This window comes from Heterocephalus glaber, unplaced genomic scaffold (genome assembly GCF_053883595.1).
Source record: "Heterocephalus glaber isolate CG9 unplaced genomic scaffold, H.glaber_assembly_v1.0 deba00001745, whole genome shotgun sequence".
NCBI lineage: Eukaryota > Metazoa > Chordata > Mammalia > Rodentia > Bathyergidae > Heterocephalus > Heterocephalus glaber.
Window position 1 is genome coordinate 2653346 of NW_028258451.1, and position 12330 is coordinate 2665675.

General features: G+C 43.1%; 1 protein-coding gene across 1 annotated transcript; it reads left to right on the forward strand.

Annotated features, from left to right (window-relative positions):
* The first annotated feature begins 3648 nt into the window (after positions 1–3648).
* Positions 3649–11622, forward strand: LOC147821305 (uncharacterized). Its single transcript, XM_087201067.1, has 4 exons — positions 3649–3891; positions 5885–6011; positions 6644–6739; positions 7885–11622. Exons 1-4 carry the CDS (start codon positions 3775–3777, stop codon positions 9513–9515), a joined length of 1971 nt encoding a protein of 656 aa, XP_087057193.1. The 5' UTR covers positions 3649–3774; the 3' UTR covers positions 9516–11622.
* The last annotated feature ends 708 nt before the right edge of the window (positions 11623–12330 follow it).

The window sequence follows — 12330 nt, forward strand, 5'->3', positions numbered from 1 at the left end:
AACCTTGTCAGAAAAAGGAAAGAAAAGGCCCAAATCCATGCAATTAGGAATGAAAAGGGTGAATTACAACAGACCCAGCAGAAATCCAGAGGATCATCAATACCTACTTCCAGAACCTATATGCCAATAAGATGGACAACACAGAAGAAATGGACAGATTTCTAGATAGATATGAATTACCAAAGTTGAATGAAGAATACCTAAAAATTCTGAACAACCCAATATCAACCAATGAAATTGAAAATGTCATTAAACACTTATCAACTAAGAAAAGCCCGGGCCCTGATGGCTTCACTGCTGAATTCTACAAGACATTTAGAGAGGAACTACTGCCACTACTGTTTAAACTCTTCAATGAAATTGAAAGGGAAGCAATACTCCCAAATTCATTCCTGGAAGCAAGCATCACCTTGATCCCCAAAGCAGAGAAAGACCCAACTGAAAAAGAGAACTATAGGCCAATCTCATTAATGAACATAGATGCAAAAATCCTTAATAAGATACTGGCAAACAGAATGCAGAAGACCATCAAGAAGATCATACACCCTGATCAAGTGGGATTCATCCCAGGGATGCAGGGATGGTTCAATATATGAAAATCAATTAATGTAATACACTATATCAAGAGAGCCAAGGACAAAAACCATATGATTATCTCCATAGATGCAGAAAAAGCATTTGACAAAATCCAACATGCATTTATGATAAAAACCCTACAAAAAATTGGAATAGATGGTCTCTACCTCAAACTGATAGAAGCCATCTGTGAAAAACCAACAGCCAATATCATACTAAATGGTCAAAAACTGAAATCCTTCACACTAAAATCAGGAACAAGACAAGGATGTCCACTATCACCACTCTTGTTCAATATAGTTCTGGAAACTTTAGCCATGGCAATTAGACAAGAGAAAGAAATAAAAGGAATAAAGATAGGTAATGAAGAAGTCAAATTGTCATTATTTGCAGATGACATGATACTCTATATAGAAGACCCCAAGAACTCCACCAAAAGTCTTCTAGACTTAATAACCAAATTCAGTCAAGTAGCTGGTTACAAGGTCAACACACAAAAATCAATAGCTTTCCTCTACACCAATGACAGACTCACTGAGAGAGAAATAGGGCAAATAATTCCTTTCACAATAGCATCCAAAAAACTGAAATACCTAGGAATCAACCTAACGAAAGAAATCAAAGACTTCTTCTCTGAAAACTATGGCACTCTCAAAAGAGAGATTGAAGATGATATCAGAAAATGGACAGACATCCCCTGCTCCTGGGTAGGAAGGATTAATATAGTGAAAATGGCCATACTTCCAAAACTGCTATATAGATTTAGTGCAATTCCAATTGAGATCCCAGCAGCATACTTCATAGACCTCGAGAAAACAATCCAAAAATTCATTGGGAACAAGAAGAGACCCAGAATAGCAAAAGCAATTCTAGGTAACAGAGACATGGCAGGGGGTATCACAATCCCCAACCTGCAACTATACTACAAAGCTACTGTGATAAAAACAGCATCGTACTGGCAAAGAAACAGACTTGAGGACCAGTGGAACAGATTAGAAGATGCAGAAACAACGCCAGACACACTCAGCCATCTCATCTTCGACAAGGGAGCCAAACATCCTCACTGGAGGAAAGATAGCGTCTTTAATAAATGGTGCTGGAAAAACTGGGCTTCAACTTGCCAAAGATTAAAACTAGACCTGTATCTCTCACCATGCACTAAACTAAAATCAAAATGGATTAAAGATCTAAATATTAAAATAGAAACTCTGAACCAGTTGGAACAGAGGTTAGGTAGAACCCTTGAAGACATCGGTGTAGGAAAAGATTTTATGAACAAAACCTCAGTTGCCTGTGAACTAGCACAAACAATCAACAAATGGGATCTCTTCTTATTAAAAAGCTTCTGCACAGCAAGAGAAACCACCAGCAGTGTGAAGAGACAACCCACAATGTGGGAAAAAATCTTCACCTGCTCTTCCTCAGACAAAGGTCTACTATCTCGAATCTATAAAGAACTTAAAAAGATCAGACTTCCCAAATTTAAAGACCCAATCCAAATATGGGCATCTGAAATGAACAGACATTTCTCAGACAAAGAAGTAGAAATAGCAAATAAATACATGAAAAAATGTTCAACATCACTGGTCATTCGAGAGATGCAAATGAAAACAATGCTGAGATTCCACTTCACTCCAGAAAGAATGGCTGCTACAATGATATCAACCAATAACAAATGCTGGCAGGGGTGTGGGGAAAGAGGAACACTGCTCCACTGCTGGTGGGAGTGTAAACTGGTGCAAGCACTGTGGAAATCAGTATGGAGATACCTCAAAGAACTAGGACTGGAAGTCCCATTTGACCCCACTATTCCACTGCTGGGGATCTTCCCCAAAGAATTAAAAGAATCATACCACAGTGATGTATGTGCACCCATGTTCATAGCAGCGCAGTTTGTAATAGCTAAAACTTGGAAACAGCCCAAATGCCCATCAACTGGTGACTGGATAAAGAAGATGTGGTTTTTTAAAATAAAATGGAGTACTACTCAGCCATAAAAAATGAGAAATTAGAGACATTTATAGCTAAGTGGATACACATTGAGGTGATACTCTTAAGTGAAATAAATAGGACACACATGTGTAAATACCGAATAGTTTCTCTGGTGTGAGAAACTGAAAGTGTAAATAAACTAAATGTATAATAGGTAATGTGAAATAGGACTAAATGTATAATAGGTAATGTGAAATAGGAAGAAAAGGGGCAAAGGGGAAGGAAGTGGGAGGGCTAGGGGAAAGGATAGAAGGGAATGGGATTAATATGAGAAAATGGAAAAATAGGAACAAAATCTTTGTAAATAGGGAGGACTGGAGGGGTTGAAGGGAGGGCTGGGCAAGGGTGAAAAATAAGAACCAAGAGAGAATATGTAAAGGTGCAAATTTCCAATGATGAATGTCATTATATTGTATACCTAAAATGTACCAATCATTAGAATGGATAATCGATAATGTAAAATAGGAAAAAAGGTCCAAAGGGGTAGGGGTAGTGGGAGGGACAGGGGAAAGGAATGAAGGGAAAGGAAAAATGATGAGAAATGGAAGAAATGGAAATAAAGTCTTTGTAAATAGGGAAGGGTGGAGGGCGTGAAGGGAGGGCTAGGAATGGGGAAAAAATACGAACCAAGATGCATTATGTAAAGGTACAACTCCCAATGAGAAATGTAATTGTGTTGTATACCTACAATGTACCAATAAAAGAATTTAATACCAAAAAAAAAGGATAAAAAAAAATTCACTGTAAAAATCAGGCCTGTGGCAAACAGAGAAATAGGATTTGATTTACATTACTTTTTAATATTTTTGTTGTTGTTGTTCTTGTTTTGGTACCGGGGATCGAACTCCGGAGTTTCTACTTGCAAGGCAGGCGGCGGAACCACTGAACTAAATCCCCAGCCCCAGAAATAGGATTTGAAAGGTCTCCACCGTTTGGATGACGTCAGATTTTAAAAAACTGCGTTACCCGCGAGGCATTGCGGCGGGTTGGGCGTTTGATCTGGACCAATCATGGCCCGGAACAGGGGCTATGCCTGTCGCGGGGGAGGGACTTACGACTGTCTTCCTGTGCGTCATCTTCCGGCGCCGGAAAGATCCGGATAGAGTGCTGGCGCCTCGTCGTGGGAGGTGCAGGCGAGGCTGTGAGGAACCAGCCCAAGGATTCCAGGAGCCGCCGGCGGCGCCCTGTACCTGTTGCGCGTCTTACATGGAGGCACCTGAGGCTGGGAACGGGTCCGTCCACCAAAATCACCCACCCAGGCTGGGGAGGCGCTGGAGGTCGCCTGCCCCTCGGTCCTCGGCGTCCGCGATGGCGGCGGCGCAGGTGAGTGGACGAGGGTTCTGGCTCCGCGGTTCCTCTGCTAGTTTGAGAGGCTGAGGCTAAGACAGCCCGCGTTTCTCTTGGTCGTCATTTATTCCAGAGAGGAGGCCGTGGTTGTGAGTTGCTTCATCCCCAGTTTTCCAGGGAAGGAGGCTGTAGGGTGAGTGCAGCTCCATCTGCGGTGTCAGCTCACACTTTTCATAAACGCAGCCCCACTGTGGCCTTGAGTCCCCGTCATCCGCCCTGCGCCCTCTCCCGACCTGGTCTTGGTTTCTCCTGGTTCCTTGTCTTGAAACCCAGCAGCCTGACAACACGAAGATCTCTTCTGCTTTGCAGCCTTGTCCTGCATTTGGCCTTGCTGGAGACGCTGCCTCTGAATCTGCATGGCCTCCCTTTCTGCTCTGATCAGAAACTACCATGCCCATCATCAGTAACCTGTTCTGTTGTTATCATGTTCTCTACGGAGTGCATGGGGAGGTCTGGAGAAGTCACCTAAAGTAAATTGCAAGTCGAGCGTGCCTCATTCAAGACTGTAGTGTTGGGCACATGGGCTCTCAGGCAGGGAGACCGCTGTCACTCAGGAAAGGTTCATTGGTTTAAAAGGAGTCCTCAGGAGACCTGTGGGTCCTCCCCCACCTGCTGACTCATATCCAGAATGGATGAGAGTGTGATTTCCTTTTCTTGCCGTAATGGAGATTGAATATAGGGCCTTATGAGTGCTGGACAAGTGCTCTTTCTCAAAAGTGCATCCCCTATCTCTTTATTATGTTGGCCAGGTTCATCTTGAACTTGTGATCCTCCTGCCTCAGCCTCCTAGGTACCTGGGATTCCAGGATTGCACCACAACACCTGGCTCTGTGGTCTTTTGATGGATGTTACTTCCTCTTAACCGGGAGGGAGGGACATGATATCCAGTCCATATGCTAGGTTCTCGTGGCCATAACTCTCTTGGAGTCCTGTTCCCTGTTGCTGAAGGATCCGACCCTCAGTGATAAGTCCTGGCAAGATTCAGGTAGGGAAAAGAAGTAGTGGCTCATTTTGAATTCTCCACGGGCAACTGTGGGGTCCAGAAGGAATGTAGAGGACCTCATAAGCTGGTCCAGGCCCTATCACTTCACATACAGATGCCACTATGTCAGGTATCTCCTTAATGAGATGTGTGACGATGCCCCCCCGCCCTCTCCACAGAAATATTTTCAGAAGTGGATACAATAGGGAAACTTATTTGGAATGCATTACAATCTCATTAACTGTGAATTAACTTTGCTCTTAGGGGAATGTCATTTCTCCATGAGTAGGTTGCCTACTGGAGGGTCCTGGATTCAGATCCTGTCATTTATATGGCATGTAAGTTTGCATGAACTTGTAGAACTTCCTGGACCTCAGTTGAGATGTTGATAGTGTTGACTTCTGGGGCTGTGGCCCATCACCCATGTTTCTTTTATAGGCATTGTTTCTCTCATTCTTCTGAGGGTAAATGGAGAGGTGGAAAATATATTGATCTGAGATAGAGGCTCAGACCAACAAGGGCCTGATGGTCACACAGCAAGCAGATATTGATTTCTGGAGTCTGGCTCTTGAGTTGAGGCTTCTTGTCACTTTACCATGGCATATGGAAGGAGCCAAGCCCACACTGAGGACCAGTAAGATGGAGGTGCTATTGCTATGTCTATATATTATTTTTGTTGTTATTCTTTTCTATTTCTCAGTATCTCAGAGTACTTGCTATGTGTGCCATATGTCCGTTCAGGATTGTCTTAAACTTGTCTAAGTCTGCAGTGTCATCCTGGCTATGAAATTTCTCTCAAGCATACTGCTATAATCTGACCATGCAACACCTCCTTACACTGAAGCACAGCATAGAGCTCAGCCCTCTACTGGGGTACTTGGTGATTTGGTTCTTGGTTGTCCACATCTTTTGTTGTGCTCAAGTGACACAGTCACATTCTACCGAACAGTCCCAAGGCAGTTCTGCTTCCTGTGTTTGACTTCCCAGGTTGCTGTGACCTTTGAAGATGTGGCTGTGAGATTTACTCAGGAGGAGTGGGAGCAGCTGGACCTTTCCAAGAGGACCTTATACTGGGAGGTGATGCTGGAGACCTGTGGACTTTTGACTGCTGTGGGTAAGGCTCCCCTCAGCCATCTGGCCACTGGATCCTCTGTCCCTCTGCTCTCAGAGTCCACACTGGGCTGGTCATTGACACCTCTGGAAGTGCCTTCCTTGCTTTACAGTTTCTGTCATTTCTTTGCATTTACTTCTTCCTTGATCTCTTTAAATCTCATTTAGCGAGATTTGGGAGACAAACAGTCTGTGTTTGGTCACAAAAAAGAGGGATACATTGGAAGGACATAAGGGTATTGTGCAGAACCAAAGGCACCCTTTTTAGTCAGGGATGCAAGGCTGGGTCAGCATTTGTAACTCCAGCCCTTGAGGACAGATGAAATTTCTGGAAGGAACTTGGTTGTGCCTGGCTTTAAGTCTGTTGTCCTGGTTTTTCTTTGTGGGTCTCTTCCTGTCTTTCAGCCTATTATTTTGTGAAAGGTAGTAGTGAGGTAGGTCATGAGACCAACACATTCCCCATTCTCATCATCTTTCTGTTTATATTGTTCGTTCACACTGCACTCTTTTAACTCTTCTGGCAACTTTATGAATGTAGAAGCTTTTTCATTGACTCGTCCCCATCTTGAAGTTCCAGACTAGATTAAGTGGATTCTTATTCCCACCAATCCCTGTGTCTCCTTTCTTCATGTACAGGCTGTCCCTTGTCCAAGTCAGAGCTTATCTACCAGTTGGAGCACAGCCAGGATCTATGGACGGCAACAGGAGTCCTCTTCCAAAGCTTTTATTCAGGTAGGTGCCAGCCACTGGGTGGACAGCAGGTAGCAGACTTACTGGTGACCCCTGCCTCTGAACTCTGGAAATCATTTTTTGCCTCTGGGGCAGTGGGGCCTTGAAGCCTTTAACCTGAGGTGCCCTCTGCCCTCTATATCTCTCAGGCCTTTCACAGACTACTGCCCCTGGGGAGCTGCGAGGCATAATACAGAAGTCAGCTCCTGGTTCTGCTTGGGCTTAACAAATAGCTTTGACACAAAAGAGGCTTGTGTACTTGGGGAAGTCTCACTGTCCCCTTGAACTTCAGTCCAGCAGCAGTAAATCTGGCTGCTCTAATAGCTATGCTCCTGTTGTAATCTCACTGGTTTACAATAGGAAACACAGGACCACGGGGGTCAGCAGGCAGCTTGCTGTCACACAAGGAGTCATGTACCCATTGCCCACTGTCCACAGCATAGGGGCTGATGCATCCCTGGGCACCTCCATCTGGCAGAAGGGAGATGAGGAAGTAAAGATGTCACTCCACTTCACCATGCACTGCTTCCCCTCCTACTTGCTGACATTCAGATACACTTAGCTTCAGGGGCTTTGGACTGTGCCCAAGCTTGTGTCTAAAAAGAACAGATGGCACACTTCAGAGCCAGTGTCTCTTCCCTTCAGGGCTCCCTTGGCTATGTTGTTATTATTCATCCTCTGCCTAGTCTTGACTGTGAGTGGGGTCTCGATTTCAGAAACTTTGTCATCTGCCCCAGGCACCCCCTCTGAGTTTTCTTTCAAAAGTCTCAAGGAAAAAAAAAAAGTCTCAAGAATCTAGTGCTGGGCTGTGTTGGACAGTATTTCTTTGTAAATGAGTTTTGAATGTGTAGAAATGATTTGGTTGATCCAGTATCGGCCCCTTTTATCACTGAAGCATTTCTGACTAGCAGTGTGACAAAGTACTAGATGAGATTTTTCTTGGTTAATAATAAAAAACTGATGTATGAAAACAAGAAGTTTCAAGAGTCCTAGGGACAAAAAGAAAGATGTTACAAAACTGGGTTTGCTGGATTTCAAATCATTCCAGGAGTAGAGTCTTGTATTTCATCTTATTCTTACTGAAATGCTGATTTCTTTTCTCTGGTATTGGTGTTACTCACCCTTTTTGTGTATTGTATTTCCTTCAGGTAATAGCAGAAAACCTAACAGCATGAAGCCCACTCCTGCTTACCAGGCCTGGCCTGAGGGAGCCTCCCTTCATGATTGTCAGTCAGAAGGAACCTCTGGGGACTTCCTGTTGGGGCTGCACCGGGGTCAGGATGAGCCGTGTGAGTTGCAAGAAGGATTCCTGAGACCAGGGACTGAGGTTCCAGGGGAGAAGCTTCCTGGGAATAGAAGGCCTGGACATGATGGCATGGGGTCAGCTGATAGTGTGTGTTCAAGGTCTGTGCAGGAGCACATCTCTCTATACCCAGCTTCATATATCTGTGACTCCCGTGGATCAGCTTCAGATCACTTGGTACATGAAGGAAAAAATCCCTTCAAATGCCAGGAATGTGGGAAACTGTTTAAGAAGGAACGGTTTCTCCTTCGCCATCAGTGGGTTCACATGATAGTGCGGCACTATGAGTGCACAGAGTGTGGGAAGTCCTTCCGCAAGAGCACTCAACTCCTCCAGCACCAGATGGTCCACACCGGAGAGAAGCCCTATAAGTGCCTGGAGTGTGGGAAGGCCTTCAGCCGTGGGACTCACCTTAGTCGGCACCAGCGAACACACAGTGGAGAGAAGCCTTATAAGTGCAGTGAGTGTGGACAGACCTTTGCCTACCGCTCCACAATGATTTTGCATAACAGGATCCACACTGGAGAAAAGCCCTTTGTGTGCAATGAGTGTGGCAAAGCCTTTCGAGATAAGGCAGGTTTCACTCGACACTACTTCATCCACACGGGAGAGAAGCCCTATCAGTGTTCGGAGTGCGGCAAGGCTTTCAACCAGCGGTCGTACCTCACGTGGCACCAACAGATTCACACTGGAGTGAAACCTTTCCAGTGCAATGAATGTGGGAGAGGATTTGGTGAGCGTTCAGCCCTCATTCACCACTATGTCACCCACACCGGGGAGAAGCCGTATATGTGTCTGGAGTGTGGGAAAGCCTTCCACCGAGGGTCATACCTCAAGCAGCACCAGCGCATCCACACCGGGGAAAAGCCATATGTATGTGGTGAGTGTGGAAAGGCTTTTGTCCACCGCTCTACATTCATCTTGCACAAAAAAGCCCACACTGGAGAAACACCTTATGAGTGCAAAGAATGTGGGAAAGCCTTTAGCGATAGGGCAGACCTCATTCGCCATTTCAGCATCCACACAGGAGAGAAACCGTCCGAGTGCATGGAATGTGGGAAGCTTTTCAACCACAGGTCAGGCCTCACCAGGCACCAGCGGATTCACAGTGGGGAGAAGCCCTACAAATGCATGGAGTGTGGGAAAACCTTTTTGCGGAGTGCACACCTCATCCGCCACTCCTTCATCCACACAGGAGAGAAGCCCTATAGGTGCAGTGAATGTGGAAAGGCCTTTACCTGCAACTCTTCTCTCACACAGCATCAAAAGAGGCACATGAAGAAGAACCCTGCCAGTGTCATAGAGGAGGAGAGACCTATCACAAGTGTGCAACCCTCTGCCAAAATTGAAGGACTCGTATTAGGGAAAGAGTTTCTTCATGTAACCACTGAGGAACATCACTGGTCAGGCGAATCGCCTAACACAACCTCGGGTTATTCATACCAGAGAGAAACTCAGTTAGCGCCATCTCTATGAAAAAAATAATCATTTGTCATCTAAAGAGTCATGTTTGAAATTGACCCAGTCTTCAGTCTTCTACATCTGAGAATTCACCCATGAAAGAGTTCAGTTGCTATTGTGCTTGTTTGTATTAAAGGACTTGTATTAAAGGTCTCAACTGTATCTTCTAGTGTACGTTGAAATTTTATCTCAGGGATAGTGTGGTTTTATTTTTTTGTGGTACTGAGGATTCAATCCAGGGACTTGGCATGAGCTACATCCCTAGCTTTCTTTTTTATTATGATACAAGGTCTTAGTAAGTTGCTAAGTTGCCTAGGCTGCACTAGAAATTTTGATCTTTCTGCCTTATCTTCCCAGAGTGCTGAGATTACAGGTGTGTGCCACCTCACCTGGTTCCTGCTAAAATATATGTGTATATATATATTTTATTTTATATATTTATTTATTTTGGGAAAGGGTCTTGCTTGTAGTTCAGGCTGGTCTTGACAGCAATCTTCCCTCAGCTTCCTGAGTACTGGCATTTTCGGCATGTCCCACCATTCCTGGCTCTTCTAAAAGTTTTAGCTTACCTTTTTCTTTTTAATCTCTGGTCCATATTAAGATAATTTTTGTATTACCATACAAAGCATAGGTTGAGTTTCATTATTGAGAAATTTCATTTGTTCTAGCACCATTTATTATAAAGACTATTCTATGTTTATTGAATTACTTTTATGTCTTGGTCATAAACAACTGAGCATATTCATGTTGGCCTATTTTTGCATTTTCTAGGTTATTGATGTGGTTTTCTGTGTTTATTGGCAGAGGCCAAAACCTGTGTCAGTAACACACTATCTTGTGCACCTATCAAATACATAGTTATTCTGTCCTCTTTGTTCTTGTAAAAATTGTTTTGTCTTTCCATATCAGTTTTATTCTTATGGCTTTGTTTCATTTTTAGCATGTGTTTTTATATATCTAAGAAGCATCTTCCTGTTATTGTAGAAATTACTATAAATCTGTACAGTAAGTTCTTTTGATGATAATCAAAAGGTTTTGTATGTTGAACCTTCCAGTCCATGAATGGTCTTTTTTTTCCTCCAAATCCCCTTTCATTTATTTCATAAATGTTTTATAATTTTCAAGTAGTAAACCCTGGACATATATTTTTTTCTTTTCCTTTTATTGGGGTGGGGGTAGTTTGGGTATTGAACCCAGGTCTTCATCCATGCTTGAACTACACTGCAGCGATTTTTAAAATTTTCGAGATAGGTTAATTTGTTTTTGTTTTTTTTTGGTACCAGGGATCGAACTCGGGACCTTGTACTTTCGAGGCAGGCAGTGGCACCACTGAGCTAAATTCCCGGCCCTAGACAGGTTGAATTTTGAGACAAGTTGCCCAGACTGGCCTAGAACTTGTGTTCCTCTTGTCTCAACCTGCAGAAGAGCTGGGATTGCAGGTGTGCACTATCACCCTGCTTGAATTTATTGTAGATACTTTTGTGAGGTCATTTTATGTGACATTGGCAGGTTTTGTTTGTTAAGAGATGGGGCCTCTTAACTCCTGGGCTCAAGGGGTTCTTTCACTTTAGCTTCCTGTGTGAGTAGTTGAGATCACAGGTATCACCTCACCCAGCTTCATACTCGTTTCCATATGATCTTTCGTAGAATAGGAATATATTTGTTAGTGTTCACCTTGCATATTATAACATTGCTTAACTCAGTTTTTAGGCCCATCAGTATTTTAAAATATATTCCTCAAGATTTTCTTCATAAACAATAACATTAGCTAATAGTGAACCGATTTCTAGGCTTCATCACTTTCATTCTGTCATTGTACTTCATGATCTTCAAGTATGATGTTAAATAAAGGGGAAAAATATCTATTCTTTATACTTGTGTGGTTGATGTTTATGGAAAATGTTCAGTGTTGAGCATTAAACATAGCTCTTTGGTTTCATGTAGATGATAATGTAATTTAGAAAGCTTCCCTTCTAAATTGCTGAAAGTGTGTTAAGAATGAGTGTAACAATTATGTATCCTGTTTTCCTGTAGCCTCTTGATATAATGGATTGCTTTGACTTAGTTACAAATGTTGATCTAGTCTTGTATTGCTGCAATAAATTTCCCCATATTTTGAGAACTTTGGTATCTAAAATCAAAGTGTTTTGTTTGGTCAAACCTCCTTTAGATGCTCCACTGTGGGGGAAGGGTAGTTCCCACAAAAGAAAGTCCTGCAGAATCCTCAGATTTAGCTGGTTAGGATTCCTAAGAATGGAGCACTAAACCTCAGGGTGATCAGTCCAAACTATTTATTAGAGACATTCATGTACATCCAGGGCTCCTTCTTGATTCCCTGAGCTCTACAATTTTTTGTTCGTGACTAAGTTGTTTTCCACGTGTCTCATTTCCAGGTACTCTAGAGAATGTATTTTGCTGCCCACCTTTCTCCACCATTTTTAGAGCTAGCATTGAATGAACTATTTTTCTTTCTCACTAAATCCTCTTGTTTCTTCAGAAATGATGAGCAGTACAGTCTTTAGATATCTGGAACAGACCCTGTGGAGACATGATGCTGGATACTAGGCAAATCCTGGTCTCTTACTGTTCGTCAGGCTTAGCTCTTATGTAGACTATAGCTCACAGATGGCCTTTCTCTATTGTAGGAAATGGGCCTGCCTCTGCAATGCTCAATGATATTGTACTTCAGTTTTGAAGATTAAAGACAATGTCTGCTCACTGATTTTTTAAATTTTTGTGACCAAAAACTGTTTATGTTATGCATCTCACAATTTAATTTCTCATCTATATTGTCAAGTGGCCAGTTTATTTTGCCTCCTTTGAAACAGTA